The 25,157-nt window shown below is 41.1% G+C and overlaps 1 protein-coding gene across 2 annotated transcripts in view; it reads left to right on the forward strand.

Annotated features, from left to right (window-relative positions):
• The first annotated feature begins 1,470 nt into the window (after positions 1-1,470).
• Positions 1,471-25,157, forward strand: part of VAV3 (vav guanine nucleotide exchange factor 3) — a 147,698-nt gene continuing 124,011 nt past the window's right edge. Inside the window, exon 1 of one of the 2 annotated variants that reach the window (XM_077182118.1) lies at positions 1,471-1,768. In XM_077182118.1, coding sequence (XP_077038233.1) covers positions 1,565-1,768 — 204 coding nt within the window. In that variant the 5' untranslated portion in view covers positions 1,471-1,564. The remainder of the gene's footprint in view (positions 1,769-25,157) is intronic. The other variant, XM_054638054.2, reaches the window with a different exon arrangement.

Consider the following 25,157-nt stretch of genomic DNA (forward strand, 5'->3'; position numbering starts at 1 on the left):
GTTAAAATGTCTTTGACATGTCAGGGAGGCGTTGTCAGCTCCCTCAGCACCGATCAGACCTGGGAGCCTCTTTGGTTTTCCAGCCCAGATAACGCATGCAGAGGGCTGAAAACTCAGCCAGGTGTTTGCAACTTTGTGCTGCTTTAAGAGTGGAAACAAATGCGGTTCCAGATGACCTTGAGCAGCACTTGTCCCTTCTAAAGAGGTAACAAGTCAAGCCTGTCTTATCCCATCCCTGCTGGGCAGTGGCACAGGTGTTACAGATTATGGAGCTGGAGTCTACATTTTGGGCCATGATTCTCTTTGTCTTTTTCAGTGTGTGCAATGCAAAATGATGAGCTGTCCTGTGGCATGTTCTGCAGCCAGTGGCTGCTCAGGAAAATGCCTGGAATGGCAGACATACTGCCTGCTTAAAGAAAGGTCAATATGCTAAGTCACTTTTTTCTTACTGAAACATGCAAATCACTTGCTAGGACTCAATTTCTGAAATGAATTCCCATAACGTGTGTATTAATTCTTTCAGAAATTATAAAAAGGATTTGTGGGATTATTCTGAGCTCAGACAACAATAAATGTCAAGGTTTTAACTGAGGTGTGGTAACCAGCAATAGTTGTGGACTATCTTGAATAACCATGTTAGTGTTTTGCTCTTGGAAGGCTTTCTCACCCTGGACCATGTGTTGTGGGCTTTTTTTTGCCCCTCACATAAATGTTAATAGTACTTTTAAAGAGTTCTCTGGTTTAAAAAAAAACCCAAACCAAAAATCCCCAACATGTTTTAATAGAGAAAAACCCCCAGTTTTTGTATCCTTTTAAGTGATTTTTTTTTTTTGAGAAATTAAGTTTCCAGCACTGCTTCAAAAATCCAAAAAGAAATAACAGCTTTTGAGTTTTAGAGGATATTGTGAACTCTGGTGTTTGTGTTGTCTGGTTATGGAGTTTGTAACACTTGGTAACTTAAAATCACTTGTATTTTCTTAAATTAAGTTGTCTGAATGCTTGTTGGAAGTTATTACTTATTTATAAACATTATTTAAAGTGCTAATAAAATTGAAGTCATAGCAAAGTACTTTAGGGGAGAACAGATGGGAAAACAATATTATGCCATGATGTGTTCTCTGTCGTTTCTAGAAGTCGCTGAGAGCATTCTGCTTGAACCTCTTTGAGCGCTCTGCTGTTTGCTGAGTGAAAGGACAAAGGACTGACAATAAGACAGAACATGCCGCTGCGCCGCTCTCTACACCTGCCTGTCGGAGCTGCCTTGTGTGTCGCAGGTGCTGTGTTGATGCCATCCCCGGGCGAGCAGACGAGACGAGCAGCCTCACGGCGCGGCCTCGGGAGCTGCCCGGCGCGGGCTGACGGCGGCTGCCCCGCGCTCCCCCTGCAGCGGGGCCGGTGCGGGCGCGCCGGGCTGGGCTGGGCTGGGCGGGCGAGGGGCGGTGGAGCCGCCGGAGCCGCCTCCTGGGGCGGCCGCGGGGCGGGACGGGCCGGCCGCGGCAGCGGCGGCGGCGGGAGGGAGCAGCAGGGGCCGCCGCGGCCGCAGCATCGCGGCGCGGTGGCGGGGATGGAGCCCTGGAAGCAGTGCGGGCAGTGGCTGATCAGCTGCAAGGTGCTGCCGCCCAACCACCGGGTGACCTGGGACACGGCCCAGGTCTTCGACCTGGCGCAGACGCTGCGCGACGGCGTCCTGCTCTGCCAGCTGCTCAACAACCTCCGCAGCCACTCCATCAACCTGAAGGAGATCAACCTGCGCCCTCAGATGTCCCAGGTGAGGCCGCTCCCCCAGCCCCTGTCCGCGCCCTTGAGATCCCTGACTTGCGGGGTCTCCGCGTGCTTTGCCTTGTGGCGGCGCGGAGCGGGACCCGCGGGCTGCGGAGCGGGATGCGCCCGCTGCCCGCCTGCAGGGCGGTGAGCGTGGGTCCAGCCCGGGGCAGTCCTCGCCGGGCACCTTCCCTGCGCCGTGCGGCCGTTCCAGCCCGGGCTCGGCGCGTCCCGTCCCGTCCCGGCTGCGGGGACAGGGTGCAGCTGCAGCGCCGGGCCGGCGGCTCCCGGGAGCTCCGTGAGGGCTCGTCGCCCTCAGCCGGAGGCGGCTCGGCAGGAGTCCCTCGGGCCCGTCGTGGGGTGGCCGTGCTAAGGAGAAGTTCCCGCAGCAGTCCCAGGGTCACCATTTTAACATCTGTGTGCGTTACTGTTTAATGGGAGCGGTTACAAATCAAACGACCTCTCGCTTGTAGTTTTTGTGGCTACTCCTAGGGACATTGGTGGGGAGGGAGGGCGGCCGAGGACGCGGGGCCGGTGCGGCCGTGGAGCTGAGCCCGCCCGGAGCAGCCAAGGCAGGGCAGGGGCTGTGGGAAGCGGCGGCTGAAGAAGCCCTGGTAGCTCCAGTCAGCTGCTCTTCCCAGCTTTTTGTCACTTAGAATGGTGAAGTGAATGGGGAGGACTGATTAGTAACGAGAAATCGTGATCTTGATGGCTGGTTGCCTGTGTAATACTGGTTTTTTTGTTAATTCACACCCTTTTACTTTTGGCTTTTTAAGTTGATATTTGGAATCATTATTTAATACCTAAGTGTAATTCCTAATTCTGCCCTGTTTTAAATGCGTTTTTTTATTTTAGTTTGGACTGATGCTTGTTACTGTGACTCATAAAGTTGGCTTCAGATATCGAGATAAGATTATATTAATAATTCACGAAGAGACTATATATACTTGACTTCCTGTCACTGCTTCATGCACACCTATGCCTCGGCAGAGATGGTGGCAGCCAAGCAGATGTTTGGAAGGAAACTAACTTCTGAGCCTGTCATGCGTTTTAAAGCATTGAGAAACAGATACACTGTAACATTTCAGTGTTGTGGTTCTCTTTTTGATTTATAGAAATACAAATTGCCATTCACGTTTATGATGCTAGCAAAAAGCAGTGGAGTGAATTATACTACATTGTCCATGTCTCTGTCGATGTTTGCTTACAAACCCAGTTATTTTATTTCTGACTAATTCTTTCTTTTAGCAGCTATGTCTTACTACCAAGGCAGGGTTTTCTGGAAGCTCAGAGTACAAAAAGGAAAAATGTAGTTCAGCTAGTCAGAGTCAAAGCTCTGAGACTCTTGCACTAGATGTGAATGGTACAAAGGCTATCTCCGTGTACTTGAGAGCTCAAGTGCCTGCTTGAATGGCATATGCAGAGGCAATACTTCATCTGAGTGATGGAGCACAAAGGATGGGCTTCTCTGAATGGTAGAAATCCAGTTCAGCTTTTTCTCTGCACCATTACAACTTGTGAGTTTCAGCACTTGCTATACCAGAACCTTGGTTTATATTTGTGTTTTTTAATGAACTAGAAATGTGTTGTCATGATATTTTTGAGATGGCCAACCCATTGCATCAACTTGAATTCTAGATTAATATTGATTATCTGGACCACTATTAATTTTATTTTTGATGAATTAAAACCATGGTGGTCTCCTGTCTACTGTATCTAAGTTATCAAAATGCTCTGTCTGCTTTGTTAGAACAGTTTTGGGAATCCAAATTAATGTTTATTTCTCTAAGTATGTTTGAACTATGGATTATAATTGTAGATCTTGGATTATTTACAAGAGTTGTCTGTCTGCTGTATGCCTGAGGTACCTGCACTGCACAGTGCTGCAGACAGTTCTCTCCACTGGTGCATTTCTCTACCCTACACCGATTTTACCCTTTAAACAAAGGGAACTGTTGTTGGATCAAAATCTATAGTGAATAACTCTGCGTAGTGTTGGATTTACTGGGAATGTTACCTTTGTGTTCTGTGAGTTCAAAATTCGGTGATCTTACTGAGGTTCTGTGGGCTTTTTGAAAAGTGGACACCCTTTCTGCTGGAAATGATCACTCAAGTGTAAATTTCAAAAATTGTTGAAATTGAAATTCTGCCAGTTGCTTGTAAATTGCTGCTGAGACTGTAAAGAGCTCATAGTAATAACTCTGGGGAAGTCTCAATGGCTTGAGGATTGGTCAGTTGGTGAGATCTGCTTGGAGTTGTGCCCTAAGCCGTGAGTTTTGTCAGAATAGTACTTGCCAGTAAACTAATACTGCATCAGAGTAGATTTGCATCATAAAGTTGCTGTATCATAGGATCTTGGGGTCTTATAGAAACACTAGTTAGCTCACCCTTCCTTGTGGGGTAATGAGTTATAGGCACTGGAGGCAGAGCAGGGTTGGCACTGGGATGGGAATTACCAGAGTCTGTCTGAAGGTGCTGCTGTGCCTGTACTGCTTAGTTGAGCTGCTTGAGCTTCATAGGGCCCTTATCCCTTGTCTTCTAGAACTGAGCTGCAGCTCCTGTACTCCTTGATCTGATGTTGGTTTGTCCCACTAAGTCTCAGAATGGGTCAGGGGACTCTTAGTGCACAGTTCTCAATCCATACAGAGACTGAGAAGGGTGGATGAAGGCTTTGTGAATGGGCCTCATTGAGGGCAGGCTGTTTGATTTTTGGCCTTGTCTCTTACTGCAGTTGATGTTTGTCAGGCCTTGCTCTATGGACCAAGTTTTCATGTCTTGGGGGCTACTTAAAAATGCAACAGTTCCGAAGAACAGGAAGGTGAGAGGTGATGCCTCAGGCAGACCTAGGAGTAGGTGTCAGTCATCTGATGAAAGTATCAAGTCTTTTAGATATTTATTTTTTCAGAATAAATGTGGCAGATTACGCATCAATGATCTGTCAGCTTTGCCTGGTAGCCCTTGGTAACCCTTTATAAGCCACATCAAAAGTGCAGGGGGATTGTGGCTAGTGCTATGGTGCCAGATGCTGCTTTTTGGTGGAGCCTGGTTCAAATAGGTGTGCTGTTGCTTTGCTGGGGCAGGAACTGAGATTGATGATCAGCATTGCAATAGAATGTGCTTGACCAGATGGCATGGGGTGTGTTTTATGGGCTGGCTAGTACAGGGAACCACATGTCTTTGTCCCATCACCAGCCATGCACCTTGTGCCATAGCTGTTGTTGTGAGTGGGCTGTTTTATGTGTTTGAGATCTGTGGATTCTGCCCCTTTACCTTTTTAGAGATAATGCCTGTACAAGAGAAATGTCTCAGTGGCTTTAGGGTGTAAAACACTGGGGTTTGAACCTTTTGAATGCTTGCTGTTTTCATCTGCATTACTGTATGTTTATGAAAATATGTATATTTCTTTGGTGGAAGTTGTCCTTTGAAGAGCTGAAGCTGATTCAGTCAGTTACACTTTCCAGAAAGAGAGCCTCAGGTATTAAAAGTATAAACCTTGCATATATAAAAGCTAAGCAACATTGAATCTTTCTGTTCTGGATTGCCAGCTCAGTGCTGCCAGGCTCCTGTCTGAGAAGCTGGTATGTCTTGGAGAGGTCCCCTGTGAAAAATTACACATGGGCTTTGTATGAGGTTGGAAATTCAGGTTCAGGGACATGCATGTCCAGGTTTTTTTTTTTTTTTCACTTTGAACAGAACAAGAAAATGTTGGCTCTATTAAGAGCTCTTGTGTCAAGGCTAAACTCACTTTGCTGTTTGAACTCCCACAAGCTACCAACTTGAGTTACTTTAACCTGTGCGTGTGTGCCATCAGAAAAGGAAATGTAAGACGGATCAAATAATACCTTTTGGCCTTTTACTGTAGGGGAGCCTGCCTGGCTCAGTTAGTGTTGTGAAAGTGCTGTTACTGCAGGCACCAAACACTTGAGCACTAGCTGCTGGGAATGGAGCTACAAGAGGGAATTTGCTAAATGAGTAAGGGAGGTGTGACTGTTGTGCTGGCGTGTTGCAAGGTTCCCCTGAAGTGGGGCATCAGTCCCTGGTGACAGAGGATGGAGCACTGAAGCTCAGTGTCTGTGTCTTCAGAGCTGTTCACTGTAGTCATTCACTTGCCTCAGATGCTGTCTCTTGGCAATGTAGGCTGGTGAAAGTTATAAAAATAGAAGTGATCCATATCAGAAAGTACTAATCCTAATGTTTAATCATCATCAGACAAGAATTTAAGTAATTGATCACCAGAAATGTAAAACCTAAACCAATGGATTATGACATATTTGCAGAAAATGTCATCTGTTTAATGCTTATCTTTTATCTTTAATACTTTGCAAGCTAGTTTTGAAATGGTTTTTGCAAGGCATTTAGTTAACTTGTGAGAGATTGCAAAACAGGAAAACAGCACTTAATGCAATACTGCCATGGGAGTTTACCTAAAGGGGATGCTGACATAGATTAAATATCAAAAATAACTATTTCTTGTTATTCTAATAAAAATAAACAAAATACCCCTCACTTAGTATTAAAAGTTCAAATACTTTCTAATTTTAGGGAGTTACTTTTTTGGTGTGACCCTATTGTCCAAAGGAAGTTGGTTATCTTGTCATTCATGTCATGTTTTGGTGGTGACAGAGCTTTTGTGCAGGGGTTTACTTTTCTTGATTCCAGTGGTATCAGGTAGTCTCAGGATGTGGGTGTGCTGTGTGAGACAAGCCTCCCTGTTTCCTCTGATACTGCCCTTGCCTTGGAGCTTTCCCTTTCCCCCCAGCTGACAGCCCTGGTCTCCTGCCCTGAGTGTGGACCCTCTGTGTGAGCTCCCTGCAGGTGGCTGTGCTGTGTTTGCTTGTTATGTTATATGCTAGGAAGTACCACAAAGCAGCAGTTTCAGAAAAACTGTGTTAATCTAAATGTAAAACTTCTTGGGCTTGAACAAGGGTTTAGAAACTGGTTCAGTTTTGTCAGTATTTAACTGCCCCCTATTCTTGAATTCTTTGAATCTTACTGTATATTCACGTACATTTAAAATAATTCAGTTATTTTAAAAATATTTTTTTCCCTTTTCAAATGTTTTCAATCTCTTTGCTTGCTTACTGGTACTCTGGTCCACTTAACATCTTCATCACATTTATTTTCATGATTCATTTAAATGAAAACTACATTGGCTGTAAGATATAATATCCAGAAAAGGTATATTTATCGATGTGTAAGTTATGTGTACATATGCATATCTTACATGTGTTGGACTTGGTAAAATATTTGAAATAAGTATTTGTTCAAAGCAAAACCTTAATATGACCTCTGTTTTGTTCTAAGAAAAGACTGATGAAAAAGTAGTGACCTGGTTTTTCTAGGTAATTCTTCCTACCTTAAGAAGGTGAGGAAAATCGCTCTTGAAAACTGATGTAATGATTTTAATTAATTCACATTGTTTCTTTTTTGTCAGGGGGAAGGGAAAGCTGTAGTTGTACTCCATGGTAAAGCTTATTTTACATGTTATGTTTATTGTACAGTTATTAAATGCAGCATATGCATCTTGCCAAGAGGTGTCACAAATGTTCCCTTCTGCACAAAATTTTGGTGTGCTGACAGCTATGTAATGGATTAATAGAAAAAATATTAATGCTGGTTTCTCACAGAGGCTGTAGCATCTGCCAGCAGTGGATGATATGAATTAATGTCTGTGTATGGCAGGCTGCTGTGTCATGTGGGAAAAGCCAAGTTTTTTTCAGAGCCTTGTCTGAGAAAGGTGGGAGACCCGTGACAATGGCAAGTTGAAGAACTGCTTATGAAAAGAAGTGAATCGCAAGGGTTAAAGAAGAGAGATATGTACATAAAAAGTAGGAGGATATAATCAAGGGAAACAATATTAACTACAGAGAATGGTCAATCATAAGAATTTAGGAAGCTGGTTTGAAAAGGGTATCAGCAAGCAAGATGCTTAAGAATTTTGATATTTATCACAAGTACAAAAACCCAATCTGGATATGCTGTGTTACTCTTCAATGACAATGGCTAATGGCTTTATCAATGCTGGCATGCCAGTCTCTGGTGTAACATGCTGCCTTAGGCCCGTGAGGTGCAGGAGGTTGTTTGCCAGGCTGCAGCACTGCACAGCAGGCTGGGTTAGCAAAAGCCAGCAGTACAGTTTGTGCATTGGGAGTTGGAGGGTCTTGGATTTCTCACATGCATCTCCTTCTGCTCTCCTTTGAAGGTCAAAAGAGTTGATGAAGTCATAGTTGTAAAGAAGGAAATACAGAGTGAAAGGAGAGAAAGGGCTGCAAGGCAGCTGCAGGGGATGGGGGGCAGAGCCTGCAGAGAGTGTGTGGTGCATCCATCCTGGCCATGGCAGCAGGAGCTGGCATAGCTGAGCCTGGCTGGCACTGTTCTGGGTGCTGGGGAGCAAGCAGGGTTAATGGGAGCAGCAGCACGGGCACCAAGGGCTTCCAGAGCACGGTTTGATCTTGGTGAAACAGAGGTGACCCTTCTGCTGAGGTAATGCTGGCTCCTGGACCAGCAGCCCACCCAGAGGGGAACAGGACAAGTGTGTGTGGCTGCAAAGGAAAGCCGCTGGGGTGTGCTCCCTCTGTGTGCTGCCACATGCTGGGGACAGGGCAGCAACTGGCCAGAGCCGAGTGTGTCACCGAGTGTGTCACCGCCTGGAGCAGGCAGGGAAGTCCTGGCTCGTGCCCTGATTGTGTGGGTGTCTGAGTACAGAGGAAAATGTATTGTTTTATTAGGTCACTGACAATTTAATCTTCTTTAAGTTTTACTGAGGTGCCAGTTTTTGCATGTGTTCCCACAATACTGAAATTGTACCTCCAATTCTTTAAAGACCAAGCTGAACCAAGTCCCCCATCAGAAGGCTTTGATTTTTTTCTTTCTGTTGCTGTGAAACAGCATTGCAGTACTTCCATCTCATTCCATAATACTTCATAGCAATGTTTAGTACTACCTTACATTCTATTATTTCAGTATTTTAAAAATTCAGTTTCACAGAGGAATGTGAATTGATGTGCAGTTTATCAAATGGCTCTTAATTTCTTCCCCTGCACTTTTTAGTGTACTTGGCATCATCTGGAGCTACCTTTTCTTTCCTCTTATTTTGCTTTGACAAGTCATGTTTAAGACTTGAGGCATTGTGAAATACCAGCTGTTTGCTAAGATTTATGATGTGTAAAATGCAATCTGAACTGACATCTTTGAATTTTTATATTTAAGAGAAAGATGTTCTTTCCAAGCTCAGTGAATGCTATTGGCTTCAGTTACCACACTGTCAAGTGAGAATATATCTTTTGGAAAAATATGGGTCAATAACCCTTTCTGTCATCCTATACTGAATATCAATAGTGAATGTCTTGGTAACATGAAACACTGAAGGACTATTAGTAGGATATTTGTTTCTTTGTATATTCATAACATGAAACATTAGATACAAATTGCATACTATGGAGGTATTGTAGCAATTTGTATAAAAGCCACTTGTTTAAAATGCTCTTGCAGACCTACAGGTATGGTTCAGCTGTCTTATATTACAGTCCAAAATATTTTTGGCCTTTACTTTCATTCATAATTTTATTTTATAATTGGTTAATAGGTATTCAGTTAATCTGTCAGTACTTCTTTTTCTGCTCATTCGATTCCTGAAACTTAGTTTAAATCATAAAGAAATTATAGTATGATTGCCTTGCAGAAACAAATAAGGAAAAAAAACCAACAAAACAAAAAAAGGCCAAACAAATAAAAAAACCCACAGAAAATACATTGTTGCTTTAATCGACTATTTTCTGAAAAAAACCTCCAATTAACCCTAAACAAAAAGTACCAACAAAGCAAGGCATTTTTAAAGCATATTTTAACTGGTAAAGCTTAGCAGAACAAGATTATTTGTATTTCCAAAATCCTTAGATATGCCCTTTAATCCTTGGTGCCATCAAATTTACCTACTTGTTTCTGAGTTGTGTAATGGTATGTGCTGTATAATCTGTACTTTAGGGTGTTTTGTACCATTGCTGGTTCCTTCACTCACACTGTTTCTACATGGAAAGAAGCCTAAGAGTCAACTAAAATAGAATGATTAGAACTTGGCCCTTAATGTTAGTTGTCAAAGCAGTCTGACTTCACTGTTTTGCAGGAAATTTGATGCTTTAAGAGATGAACATGTTATTCTGCTTGCACATGGTTGAAACTAAGATACTGTAATAATTATAGCATCATCATAGCTTGTATAATTCCTTGTGCTCTGCTTGTGTATTAGCAGCCAAAATTTAAATTGTACTGATGTGCTCCAGTGAGTGACTTTAAGTTCCCATCAACTGCTGCCTCATGTAGCAGTGATGCCTTATATCAGCTGATAAAAGGCCATGAGGCCCATGGTATTTTTCCCTCTGAATTGCTCAGGATCTATGAATAAGGATGTCTGATTCCATTACAGAGAAGGTTAAAGGCAGATGGAGGACCACACCTTCTCTGCACTAATGTCCCCTCAGATTTTAGGTGTCTCTGATGGAGGAATGGTGATGACATAGTGCTACCATGTGAGTTGTAACTTCAAGTGAACACTCATTAATCCCACTTAGCTCTGTAGGATTTAGATCAAGATTTGAATTTCTTTTTCCTGGAAAAAGTAGTGTAGGAGAGAACACCAGAGAGAATGTTCAAATTATTGCTATTGCCTGCAGCATCTTTCACTCTCAAAATAGAAAGAGTGAGACTCTGAAATACCCTTTCAGGCTGCTGCCTTTGGGCTTATGGTCAGTTGATGTGAGGTTGGTTGGAAATGGATTTCTGCCAAGCTTTTAAAACCTAACTTATTTTGAGGCAGCTATTTTAAAAGCCTCTTCATCCTACTTTGTGGCTCAAATTTTGCATTTCACACTAGTACTAGTTTTGCTAAATTGTGTGAAGTTGTTTCCGGAAATATTTAGGTTTCACTTTGTCTTAATGGTTTACCCTTTGCGTATGCGCACAAAGTGTGTCAGGTCAGCCCATGTTCTCTTCTGAATTGGGAACTTCTTATTTTTAAACATTGTTGAAAAGTTCTGCTGAGCGCTGACTTTCCACTTTGCTTTTTTCTCTTTTTTTTTGTGTATGGAGCTCGCTTAATTTTTGGATGCTTGATTTGAAGAAACAATTTTTGGGCCATATCCCAGAGGGCTTGTTTGGGATGTGTGTGTGTCCTCTTAGCAGGAGTGTTTGGTTTGACTGAATACTTAGAGCATTTTTAAAAGTGCAGAACATGTTAAAATCTTAAGTGATCTTTAACAGGTGTGTCATGTCCTGAGGTTTTATGGGAGTCCCAAGCAGGGTTAACTTGAGCCATTTGGTTTTGATTTCTTCCTGTCCTGATCTTCGTTCTCTCCATCACAGAGGGCAGTGCACATTTACCCACCACCGCTGTGCCTTGATGTTAATCACTACAAGTAGTCATGAGAAAGTTATTCAGGGTCTGTGTTCATTCACTTTGCATTTGTGGTTGGCAGCACTGAATATGGTGATGCATCTTCTCTGTGGATTGTGCTGAGGCTGCTGGTTTCACTGCAAGTATGCTGAACAGATGGCACTCTTTGTAAAGCTGAGGTTTAACTCCCCAATTGTTCTCAGTGATGCCTTCAAGCAATATTGTTGGTTAGAAGGACTGTGCCTCAGAAGGTACTGGTACTGTGCTGTTGCAGGTTTTGTGAAGCTCTTTGGAAGTGACTCCTGTAATCCTATTGGAATGCCTCTGTAGTTGTATCATAGCCCTGTAGTTTCCCTTTGTGCTGAAGATCCTGGTGAAATGATGAGCTGAGATGAAAGGATTGTGGGTGATGGGAGAGTGTGGATGCAGGGATAGCTGAGCCCTGCTGGCTACAGGGTGGGCTGCACTTCATGAGAAGCTCCTGAGAAGCACACTGGAAGGTATTTCAAATTTGTATGTCTTCCCAGCTATAATTGCTCAGATTCATAGACCCCTGGGGAATCTGCTTAATTTAAGCTATCTGCTTTCTCTTTTCTCAGAATGTGGGTTTTTGTAGCTTGGAAGCCCCATAGCGCATCAGGTTATTTCAAGAGCACAAGCTCTAGCAATATTAATGGAATGTGAATTGTTCTCTAGTGTTAAAAAACCTGCTATGAATTAAAAAAAATAAGTAATTAAAAAAATTATTAATTATTTGCCACGACCAATGGGAGAAACATAGGAAAACAACAATTAACAAGTCCTGAAATGAGAGGGGGAATGCACTATGTAACACTGTCTCTTAGCACACCTCACAAGAAATAAACCTGAGGGGTGGATCCTTCCATCAGCAGTATTACAGTACTTGTGAGTGCATATGGCCTCTGCTCAGCAATGAAAGGCTTAGACATTCTTTTTTGGGGCAAAATTGCTGTCTTGGTGGGGTTTGTCTGTGTAGGTCTTCTAAAGGTAGTTGTTACATTAATAAAGGACTTGTTCCCTCTGGCACAGAACCTGTGTCCATTTCCATGCAATGGAATGGCTTTTTAAAAGTGTCTGTCTAAATCTGAGGCCCAAAATGCAGAACCACAAATATATTTTGCTAAATGTTTATGTTGGAAATAACTCCTAAGTTGTTTCTCACTGGAATTAAAAGATACATAAGTGATTTCATCTAATCTTGTGTCTATTCTAAAATTCATGGTGAAGCAGTTCAGCAGGAAAGTTAGCCCTGAAAATGCCGTTCTTGGAAGATGTTTCCAAAACTATTTGGAAAAGAAATGGAGTAGTATTCAGCTTTTTTTGTTTTGTGCTCATGAATATTAGAGCGTGACCTCAAAATCCAGTGTTTCAATAAAGTCATGTTTAAAGTTTAATGAACTTAAAATGCCTTTTATCTTGATTTGAAAGGATAGCAGAATTTGAAATGTTAGGGCTTCTGTAGAATATTTCATTTTCCTGATGGGTCTGCTAGTGACGTTTTTCCAATCTTCCCTGTTTCTCATATTTTTCTATCTTGACTCAGGTGATGTGATGTCACCTATAAGAAACCCAGACTGCTCTGTGATTATTGAGAAGTACTGCTGTGATGGGTCTGGGGTTTTTAAAATTATTACTGTTTTTCCCACCTTTCCTTCTTGTCTATAATTCTCATTTGTTTTGACTCATCTGTTCTGCAGCTTGTTTGTGCTTGTGCTCTGTCCTCTCAAACTGGTCTGTGTTACTTTCACCTTCTACATTTGCCTTCCCCTCCCACTTGTATTTTCTTTTCCTGCCAGTGCATCTGTTTCCTCCTTCACTTCATTCCTGATGCTTTTTCTTCCGTTCAACTGTTTCCCCTCCCCTTCCCTGTTGTCTCTGCTGTTCCTGTTGGCCTCATCCCTCTGCAGATTGTCTGAAATCCATTTCCTACATGGTTAAGAGCGCGTCTCCTCCGGAAGCTGCGTGCATGAGTGAACTGGGCACAAAGGCTCTGGTGGAAGTTGTGCTTTTAGGACCAGTGAAAATGGGATTCAAGGGACCAGACAGTGCTTGACCAGCCATCTCATGTTGGGCTATTTCAAACTGCTTTTCAGTGACTACTTTTGGTAAATGGTGATTGCTTTGCTTTCACCTGTTATTTTAAAAGTTTCTGCTGCCTCCCTGTTGCAGTCAGAGCTTTGCAACATATGTGAGGGTGTCCCCAAAATTATTTTGCTTTGTTCCAGGTGTACTGGGCAGATCACTCTGGTGGAGTGATGAGGATAAAAGCTAGTGCTGGCAGCCTGCAGGGTGAATCAGACTGCAAACTTGTTCTTTTCAAAGGCAGAAGCTCTTGATTTCTGCCCTTGTCACCAACCTCTGGAGATTTGTGCCACCACACCAGTGCTTAAGCAATATTATTCTGTGGCTGTGTCCTGAGGAGCAGGTGGGGATGGAATGGTAGTTATTTTTAACTACTTCTCAGATTGATTTTCAAGGTTGCTTGCAAGGCAGAAATAGCCAGTCCTGCTAGCCAGCATGTTCATCCTGCATCTCCTTTGTGTTGGAGATGCATCTCCTCCTGTGTTGGACATCAGTCTCAGTGGTTTCTGTGTCTTTCCAGTGAGTTCCACTCACTCTTCAGAGGCTGATAGACATGATAATTATGTTTTTGCTTCCCAGACTCGCTATTTACATTCAAAGTGAGACAACCACTACACTGAGTATCTGTATTGTGAGATACAAGCTGCTACACAATGATGTCCCTGAGGGCTTACCTTCATAGTAAATAGTTTGTTTCTTCAGGTTTCTGGGGTCTTGCTTGTTTGTTCTCCGTGGATGGACACAGTCTTCATATCCCTGGTATAATTCAAGGAAGTTGCAGGCAGGAAAGTGGGTGATGCCCAGCTGGTTATTCCATGGAAGTGGATGTGCTGTCAATGAAAGCTCGATAAGGTCAAGGCATCAGTGACCAGTAACTGTCCTGTAAATGTGCACCTTTTGTCTTGGTTTGTTCATGTTATTTCTCCACTTGAGGCTGAAGCAGGCTCAATGTTACCATTTGTGAATTATTTTTTAAAAGCTTCTTATGGGACTATATGAAATTTTTTTCATGCAGTTTCTTGGTTTAATGGAGAGCATACATTTGAACAGTAATTATTGTCATACTCATCCCTTCATGCCAGCTGGTGTTATGGTTTTTCATTATAATTTGAAATACTAGAGCAGCTTTGAACTATTTGTTTCACAATGAGATACTGATGAGAACTTAATCCAGGTCAATGATTTTTGTACTTTAGTATTGGATCTTAATCCAGGTCAGTGATTTTTTTACTTTGATATTGAATCTTTCATAACTTGTGAATAACTTGTCTCAGATACCTTTTCAGAACTGAAACATGCTGCTGTGAGGAAGTGGCTTTTGCTTAATTTTCTATTGTTCTTTCTTCATTGTGAAGTCTAGCCTCCTCTTTTATGCTTCCTTTAACTTTCTTTACTGTATGTAATTGTGAGAATGACTTTAACTAGGGAAATGCCTTTTGAAATTTGTTCTCTAATCATATTCTTTTTCAACCATTCTAATTTCTCTGTATTTTCTTGCCAATTATTAGTGTTCCCAGTGGAAAATAAAGTAGGGATCTTGAGTGTTTATAGAATTCACTGTGAGGACACATGATGAGCAGATAATTTGTGTGTGGTGTTTTTTTCTCTCCCTCAACTGGCTTTGAAATGGGTAGGTTTTTTTTAATAAACTTTCAAGTTTTCATAATAGTAGTCACTGAGAAAAAGTGATTTCCATATTATTCTGTTAGGAGGTCCTTGGATTTCCTGTGCATGTTCTTGAGTGTCCTCTATTGCAAACAAAAAATTACCACATTGAGTAGACAGTAACTTGACTTGTTTTGACAGATAAGGGAATGGGACAATTTACTTTTTGCTAGTTCTCTGCAGCTGTCAAAAAAATTAATCAGAAATACCCTTGAGTGGCAAGGCATACTGGTATTGAAAAGGGAATGTCATCTGAACCACGGTTTATTGGTCCCCCTTCCATGCTTAGAGAGTCATTTTCCCTGTGAATTAAAGAGAGCAGACTTGTGCAAACTTCAGGTTGTGTTTATTGATGGCAGAATTTAGCAAGTGTGTGGGTGCCCTGTGTCTCCTCCAGAGAGAGGGAGAGAAGGGCTCCTTTCTGCCTGGGGAGACTCTGGAACCAGGTGGGAGGACGTGAAGTAGAGAGGCCGTGGGAGAGTTTGTCATGAATTGTGTGTGGAGGTGTTTGTGTCCTGATGGGGTGGGCTCTCACTGGTGGCAGATCTGGACAGATTTTGGTGGTGCTGTGAGTCACGTTTGGAGGCTCTCTTGGGTCAGTTGTGTGTGGCACAGCTGTTTGCAGCGGAACAATGAGTCACAGGCTTGTGAGTTTCCAGTCCTTGCTGAAGAACGTACCCACATAGCTGCTCTTGTGGTTTCATTTAGAAATAAGTGAGCAGTGCAAGAGCTGAATAATTAGACTGACTAGGTCAAGTACTTACTGTATACTGATTTCTGGGGTTTTTTAAGAATACATATTGAGCAGTGGAATGTTATTGTCATAAATAGAAAAATGCTTGTTTCTGAAAAAAGTGAACAGGATCTGAATACTAATATTTCCTATAGCCAGAAAATTAGTTGCAAGGGTCTATTCTAATTGTTTTGCCTAATTACTCTCCTGTCCTTGTTTCACATAACCTCACTTTGATCTATTAAAAGACGGTTGCTGAATATTTTTTGTCTAGTTGTTCACACTAAAATATCATGTTGCAACAAATCAAACAAGTTTGTCTTCTGCTACATGGCCTCCATGCTGCTATTCTGCTCATCTGGCTTAAAGGCAAGAATTAGCCTTGCAGTGTTGTTGTGTCTGTTTTTCTGGAAATCACTATCGTTGTTTCTGCAGTGCTGAGACCTGTCTCCATAGAGAGGCAGAGAAAGATCTGTCATTGTTATAAATTCCCAGTTACAAATTGCATATGTATTGATTTTGTTTTTCTTTCTAATCTTGTCTCAATAAGCTATTATGCCTTTTAGACTATAGTCACTAATCCAGGATCACACTGTGTTTTATTTAGATTTCATTTTATTTAGCTGATTAGTCTGTAGAACAAAACAATACTAAACAAAACTAGACATAAAATGAGGTTTTCTAGACAAAATCTAGACATTCTTACAGCTTAGCTCCAACATTTGCATTCAATGTGTTATTTTAAAAAACCACCTAAGGAACCATTTGTGTTCAAGTGATGTTCTGTTAGGCAATTAGTAAGCTGATGCTTGTGCAGAGGCCTGGAAGCATGTTACAGCAGCTGCTTGTACTGCTTCTGTATGTGTCCTTTTGTATAACAGGATAGAAAAAATATTTGCCTACTGCTCGCAGGCAGATGCTTTCACTGTCCCTATATTGGGTTGTATGTTTTCCTTTATGCATGCATCAGTGCCAAAACCAGTTATGGGTTACTGCTCATGCAGAAACTTTTAGCCATGACAAGAGTGACTGTTGGTTTTTATGTAGATTTGTGTAAATAGCCAGTATCTTGCTGTGATTTTGGTGTGCCTCTTTAAACTGAATGTTATTGATGATACAACATTTAAGATGACAGGGACATATTTATACAACCAACTTAAATTGTGTTGTGCTATCACTCACACACTGCTGCTAAATTATAGAATATTTAATTAATTCTACATGTATGAGCATCTTAGATTTTAATCGGATTAATTTTATGAATAAAACAGGATCCAGCTCTCTTCACTAAGTTCAAAAGACCAGCAGAGCACTGAATGAGGACTTCCCAGGTTAGTGGTTCTCTGTTTGCCTTGGTAGATAAGTTTTTCTGGCACTGTTGTAAATTTCTTGTAAATTTAAGGGAAGTGAAAATACAAGTGTGAAAGTAATGGTAATAATTTACGCAGCCCTTCTTTCAGGAATGAGGAATACCTTTTACAGGTGTTTTTAAAATGCTTCAAGAAATGTGCTTTTCATGAGGTCACCAATATGTGTAGTGTTGTTCTGAAGTCATTCAGCTGTGAGTCAGTAGCATAAAGACTGGGATGAGTTCTTCACTTTACATTGATCCTTAACATAGTTCGTCTACGGACACTTGGAATAATGTGCCAAAACTCAAAGCACATTGTACTTTAATAATTAAAATTATTATTTTGGTGCAATGTTCTGTAGTTCTCTTCCCAAGGGGATTGTGAAGCAAGAGTGGAAACACGTGTGGCAAGATACTAGTACTTGACAAGGTATTGGTGGCAGGGTGCCCTGGGTGGTTATTGAGGCAGGGTTTTCATCTTCTGCCCTGTGCTCTGAACAGCTCCTCCTGGGCTCCATCAGCACCCCACCATTTTTGCAGTCTAAATCACAGGAACTGCCAAGACACAGTAACGGCAAAGCTTCTGCAGTATGGCTGGGGGCCTTTTGCACTGCTGAGGGGTCTAGTCTTTGTGGCATCTGAGGCGTGGGGCTCTGGGGAGACGTAAGCTTGCTCTGCATCTTGGGCTTCATGCTGCTCTCTTGTTGAAAAGGCAGCTTTCCTGTGTGATTTTTCATGGTCTCCCATGGACTTTACCTGCTGAAGAGCAGCATATCTAGTCACAATTGCATTGGGCTCTTTACTGAGCCTGCCTTCATGTTGTTTATAATGAACTGTTTGAAACAACCATCGATGTTATTGTTATTTAGGAACAGTTTTCTTAATTGGATTGTAGAAAAAGATGATATTAGTATCTTAAGACTCAGCACATAGTATTGTTCTGTAATGCAGACTTCTTACTGGTGCTTACATACTCCATTTGAAACCCTGCATCAAATTGCTCAGCAGACTAAGAGTCCAGATGATGCTAAATTATCCTCTGCTGCTCAGGTTCCAATGTATTTGGTTTATTCACAATTTGATTAATTTAGGCTATTACAAATACTCGTGCTCTAGGATTTTAATTTTTTTCTTCTTTTCATATTTTTATAAATCCTCATTCTCATGAGACCATGCTCATTTTTATTTTACTCTGTGAGATTCCAAATTGACATTCTTTGAAATGTAGTTTTGGACCATTTCTTGGTGTACCTTAACTGTTATTGTGAGACCAAGGTATCAGTTCATTTAGCTGTCACATGAAATGGGACACATATAGAGGTGACAGATGAATTTCTATGAGCATCCACTTATTTGCCTCTGCTGAGATGATCACAGCTGTTAATTCATACTTGTGGAAGTAGGTATTTATGCAATTTTGACACATCTCCCACACAAATTTGTGTTGCCCTCAATGATGTGTTTCATTTTGGCGGGCAGCTTGGAGTGAGTGAATGCAGCCTTTTAGACAGCAAGTGCTTATGATGGTGTACAAGTGGAATGCTTTATGTCCACTGAACCTTTCTTTCACTGTTTGTCAGCCTTCTTCAGGAAGCAAGCCTACTGGAGTTTCACAGAGATTCATCTGTTTTTAAGTTGGTGGTGTAAATTTAAGGTTTTAAAACTTACTAATTCTTGTGTTATACAGATACTTCACTTGAATCCCCTAATTAGGAGGGTTGCATGTCACTGAACAAATGAAGTGCAGTTTGCCTAATACTGGCTGGATTTCAGAGTGTCATGGTGGGAAACAGGTGTGGGTAAAAAAAAAGTTCTAAATTTTTAGATTTGTATTTTAATTGCCTGTTCCCTCAGAATTTTTGGGAGTTGAGAACTCTTAATGGTTTTGTGTGCTATTTATCACAGGAATTGCAGCTGTGGATCAAACCACTGTTTCATCTACTTCACCACTGACATCCAGACCAGATTGTTCAGAATAGTAGTCTGTTCCCATAGGGAGCAGTGGAGGATGTAGTAACCCAGGGAATTTTGCAAAATGCATGTGCTGAAGCTTGTTTGTGCCCCAAACATTCATTATGCTGTTATGCATTATGGCTCATTATGCCATTGTAGTCTGCTGCATAAACCACAGTACTCCAGTAATCTGTAGTTGTGGCCTTCTGTTTTAAGAAGGATGTAATAAAATGAAAGAAGTTCAGATAAGGGCAGTAGAGGTTTTCGATTGTATTAAACAAGCAATTGAAAATGAAGAATTTGTCAGCTTTTGGCAAGAGGCAACATAGGGAGGGAGACTAAGAGAGGCCTAGAAAAGCCAAGATTATTTGCTATCCTTTCTAGTGTGGAAACAGAGGGGTTGTCCAGTGGAAGTGCTAGGTAGCACATTTGAGATGCCACTGTATGGCGCTCAATGCAGGAAGGATGGCATTTGGTGGCAGGTCAATATGTTGAAGCTCCAGAGAACATCTCAAGTAAATCTAAAATGTAAAAGGGTAGTCAACTACAGTATCCAGCCACTGAGTTTTCACCTCCAATCCTGCAAATTTACTTTTGGAGTTTATTTTCAGTTCATGGCTATTCCCACTGGTTTGTGGTTTGGGCTTCTGGATTTATCTGTTGTACTTAATTGACTTGCAATCCTTGAAGTATTCTCTGAATATATTGGAAACCCCTGTCCTTGCCATGGAGAGAATGGTCTAATAAACTGCAAACCTGAAGTGACACACCAGCAAAAATAGAACAGTGGATTTTTAAAATAGGTAACTAGAGGACAGCCAGATTCATATTGGGCAATTTGTAGAGGGCTGTACTTGCATCCTTAAGGTCTTGTAGAAATTTATTCCATGACCTTAAGAGTTTGGAAAAGAATACACATATGCAATTTGAGAAAACATTTCAAGTGTTTAATGAATGATGCGTGTTAACAGTCAAGACTGTTAATAAGAATATTGTTCCTTTCTCGTGGAAATCAAAGACCTAGTACATTATCTGCATCTGTTGGTAAGAAATGCAAAAGCATAGGAGTTATTTGGGCTAGATTTACCTTTAATAGGAACTGACAACCCTGTGTAGGTTGTCAGCACCCCCCTCCCCTCCCCAGGTGTGTTGAATTTCCATGCAGGATTTAGTGCTGACAGCTTTTGAGAATCCAATTGCTCAGAAAAGAACAAGTTAGTACATGCTAACTTAAACATGCCCTTGAACCCACACTGTAGGTGTTTGTAAAGGGATTACATAGTCGAGGTCCAGGTCTGGCTTGTAGGGGCTGTGTTCAGGGCACTACAGCCACAAGTTATTCACCAGGAAGATCCAGCTGAGATGGTGAATTCAGTGGTGCTTACTTTTAGGTGTGGGGTAGAAATAAGCAAAAGAGATGGTGTTCCTGTAATGGAGCTGAAGTCAGGTGTGGATCCCCCAGTGAATTCTCTGCCTTTAGCCCATGTGTCACACCAGGCAGCTTTGTGTCACACCTTCGTAGGGCTCCTTCAGGGCTCAGCCCAACATTTATTTCCCTTGCACAGGTATAGGGAAAGTATGAGGTTGTCTTGTGTTGTTGTGCTAACGTTAGAGACTTGGTAAAACCAAGCACAGTCATGAATAAAAGATACCAAAATACAATGGAAGCAGCTCTTTCGTGTGCCAAGCTAACAACATGGAACAGATTTGTTGGGTGTTCTCTTGCACAGATGTGAAGATCTGTTTCATACTGTTGCTGTAAGGTTTTTCATGGTTTCAGTGTGAATATAATTTTTGTTTTGTCTGACTGTAAAAGTGTTGAGAGCTAATTAGTTTGAGGCTTTGCATTCCTTTTGCTGTTTAAATGTATTAGATAAGCTGGAGGCTTTAGGGTTCCCCCCTGCCCTACAATAAGTTGAATTCCTTTAGGTTTTGGGGTTTCTGAAAACTACTAATATTTCATCAGCTAAGTTGAAATGTTGAGTGTTTAGAAAGCTTGTGTTGGGACCAAAGACAATACATCCAAGTAGGAAATCAGTGTCCTGAACAGTTTTGTCATTTACAGAAGCAGTTTTCCATGTCACAATTTTAAGTACACTGTCCCATGACAGTGACTACAGTCTTACTTTAAATGGCACTTTCATAAACAGTTTTGCCTGCAGCATTTTAACACCAAAATTTTAACACATTATTTTCTTGTGTTTGGCTTTTATTTCATGTCTCACACAATCAATCAAGTATTTTATTATTTCAGTGGTCTTTGCTCCTGGATTTCTTTTAGTCTATTTTGATTTTCTTTTTTAAACTTTTTAGTGTGTGTCTGCCCTGTTCCTTTTCCTGGAGTCCTCTTTTCATTTCCTTGTTGTCTTCCTCTTGGGACTATTTTCCATGTTCCCTTTCCCCTCCTTTTTGTATTTGCTTATAAAACACTCAGATATTTCTTGTGCTTCACGTGGTTAGTACTGTGTTCCAGCTGCTGTTTTTTTGACAAGATACTGCAGAGTAGATTTAGTTAAGTCTTGCTAGTGGGGAACAAAGGGCTACTCTAAAAACTGCTCTTTGCAACAGAGTGCTATCCTGAGTTCTCCCATCCTGTGTCTTGCCAATTACTCTTAGGGAATTCCTGTAGTGGGGGCTTAATGGTCTAAGTATTCCCATATATTCTAAGTTTCATGAGAATACATGCAACATACAGTTTCATGGCTTGTGGGAGCACTTGACTTCAGGGACACAGAGAATTTCAATGTTTCTTTGCTCTCACCAATGCTTTAATGCCAAAGGGAGAATTAGTAATGTATAAAAAGTCTTGAACTTCTTTCCCTGCCCTCTATTCACTCTGTATCAGTATTAATAGAAGTGGAGCATCCTTTGTGCTTCCTCAGCTTTTTCCAAGTTTCAATTTCCATTTTCTTTCTTTGAAGCACAGAGAAGAGCAAACATACATAAACAAAACTTCATACTCAAGCCAAAATGCAATAGACACAATTGAATAGTAGTCAGTTAGGAATTTTAAGAGCTCTCCTATGAATATTTAATTACTACATTAATTGAGCAAATAAAGAACATGCTATTAATATTCACACAGTGTTAGCAGAGGTTCAGAGGAATGTAATTTGTTTTATAGTTCATACAGCATCTTATCTTGTGCAGGCCTTCAAAGAATGCCCACATCTGGAAGGGTAATAACACTGTAGGTCTCCTTGGCTGTTCCTTAATCCTGTGAATTAAGGTGTCTGTTCTTCTTTGCATAGCACATTTCCTAATTTCCTAGTAAAATGCTTCAGTTACGTAATGCTATCAGAACCTCAAGCAACTCTACAAAGAGCTCAGTGTGCTGTCTCCTCCATATTTATTAGTGTACCTGCTTTGTGGCTTTTTGAGAGCAACGTTTGGGAGGTATTTAACATTTGCTTCTGCTTAGGGCTTTAGAAATATTGATCCTCTGAATGATTGAGGTGGTTTGCTGAGCAAGAGTCAAATGCAGAACGTAAAACTGAATTCCTTTGATGTGAGTGATGTGCTCTTCCTATGTGTGTTAGTTTCTTTTTTAAATGTAATTTGCAAGTTAATAGATTTTATCTAAGAGTAAGAAAAAGAATAATGCTTACGTGCCTGCTAGCTTCCATTTCCTTATTGAAAATAGGAGCACTCATCCTCTTGTGTTGTCTTGCTCTGTAAATTCCTTATGGCCCTTTTGCCTTCATTTAGTAAGACTCTGGCTTTAAAGGTTTTTCCAAGAAAAGCTGCACACACATGAAGAAGAAAAATGTTACAAATGCCGTTCCTGAGTCTGACATTGCTCTTTTCTCTCTTGCTGGCTTATGAAAAGACATTAATAGACGTTGAATTAAGACTTCATCAGTGGGTCCATACTTCATTCACTTAGAAATCATTACAGCTATTTTTTACTGCATATAGTGATAATTACTCCTTTTGGCAGAGCAGAACTAATCTAATGTACTTTGGCTGCTGAAATCTGTGAAGAGCCAGGAATGATTTCTGTGTTGAATTGTTAACCCTGACTGTACAATTCTGTCAATATCACAGTGGGGCTTTGTCTGTTTATCTAGTAATCTGGTGTTAATTAACATACAGATAGTAGAAAGAAAATAATTGTGACATGTAGTAGAAGTATAATGTGCTCCTATTTTGGTAACCCTCCTTTTGGGATTGTTCTGTCAGAGATGGCATGTGATGGGGAACTGTCCAGCCTGGCTTATGGAAAGGAGCTCTTGATATATGAGCAGCTGTATCTCTAAGTACCTGATTTTCTCCCTTTATGGGATGTGGCTGAAAGAATTGTAAGGAAGCTGGAAGCTTGCTGTGCATGCACACTGTGTAGGCACTGATGAAACCCTTGGATCTTTATCTGTAGTTACTGTTGCTCTTTATGTGTGTAGGTTCAAGGTACAGTTTTGGTCTTGCTGCTGTGTAACATTGGCTTGGTGTGAATAGAGGTGATGGTGCTGTTTCCTCACAGTAGCCAGTTCTGGGATCTCTCTCAAATTCAGACTCAGCAGGATTTGAACAGCATTTTAATGAAGTTCATGCTGTTCCTATCAGCACAGTTGTTGCAACAAATACCAATGCAAATGGAACAAGTGAGAAGACAAGCATCTGCAACCCTCAGGGCATGAATCAACTTCTTGAAGGAAATTTTGAGGAGACAAGTTCTGTTTCAGTGCTTTCTTTCACTGAAACAACTTGCACTTATCAATCTTGGTGACAGAATGTACAAAAGCAATTCTTCCAGTTAAATCCATCATGGAAATGTTCACATTTCTCCTCTTGCTTAACAGGTATAAGTGCAGTATTTTCCTTTTTGCATGTATTCTCATGAACAGAGTGGGGAAAAAAAAAAAAGAGATTCCTAGCTAATCTGTTCTCATCATCATTCCAGGAACAGATAGGAAAGGTCAGGAGCTCATGTTTTGTAGTAAGCACTGAGGGTGTAGAAAGTGCATTTAAGTGTTATGGCAATGGCTTGCTCTTCTGTTCTTCTGACTTCTATTCTTGTATAATTCTGCTTTTCTAAGAGCATAAATAACCAATAGAAAAATCTCACAAATTCACAAACATGAATATGCTTCCTTGCATGTAACATCAGTATTTCACAATTGAAAAAACAAAACAGTTGTACCTTCTGAGATGTGTGAATTGAAGCCAAATTTGCTCCTCTCATTGCTTCTTTATACATGTGTTTCCAAAGCCTGGCCTTTCCTCAGCTATTTTTGCTGTAACATGCTGTAATGTAAAATGCCATTACTTTTTGGTTTTGCATGTAAGGCTCTTTAGAGACAAGGCAAAGACAAATTGCTGCAGCTGTGTAGTTTGTAAAGTGCTGCCATTTAGAGGACGAATAGGAGGGGAAGATTTCAGGACTTTCTGTGGTTGGCATGCCTTGTTTCTTCCACAGGGTATGAAGTGTATTTAGTGAGAAATGGGCTAAGAAGAGTCCCTTATCTATGTTTTTACTCTTTTATTATAGCTTCTACATGATGGTGGCTAGGAGAAACTGGTCTCGGTCTTTTTGCAGTTATTGGGAGCCTCCTGAAGTCTGTGTGGGGCTGGGAACACAACATGCACAAAAACCTGTGAAATGCAGTGTTGAAGGGATGGGTATTCCATGCCAGAAAAAGTGAATCACAGTGGGGGAAAAAAACACCTTTCCTGTCAATAAGTGACAGTGATCCAGTCTGGATTTAATACCCCTTATAGCCTAGCATCTGTTTAGATTGCCTTAGATAACTCAGGCTTCAGTATGTTCCTAGTTTGTCTTAAGGCAGTGTGGATGTCTGATCCAGACAAGGGAGCTGCCAGCTTCCCAGGCTTGTGACTGAATATCTGTGCTTGTGACTCAATCATCATCATAAAAAGGAGGTGGAAGTTGAAACAAATACAAACAGCTTTTTTCCTCCTTCCCACTATTGGTAATTAAAATAATAAAAAAAGTGAATTAGAACTCTGTCTTTGCTGAATACTTGTCATTTCTTGGCCTTTCAGTTTTCACTCGCCTGATGGGTGTTGCTTTGTTGGAATTTCATTAAATGTCTTGTGGCACAATTTGATCTTCAGAGCTCTTTGTGTTGGTTTCTGAACGCCTGTAGAAGTGCTTTTAGTACAAAGGATATGTCGAGTTATTGAATATTATGGTCTGTATCAAAAAGACTTTTATTCCATTGAAGTACTTCAGTACCCAAATA

Source organism: Agelaius phoeniceus, chromosome 8, assembly GCF_051311805.1.
Source record: "Agelaius phoeniceus isolate bAgePho1 chromosome 8, bAgePho1.hap1, whole genome shotgun sequence".
In the NCBI taxonomy this organism is placed as follows: Eukaryota; Metazoa; Chordata; class Aves; order Passeriformes; family Icteridae; genus Agelaius; species Agelaius phoeniceus.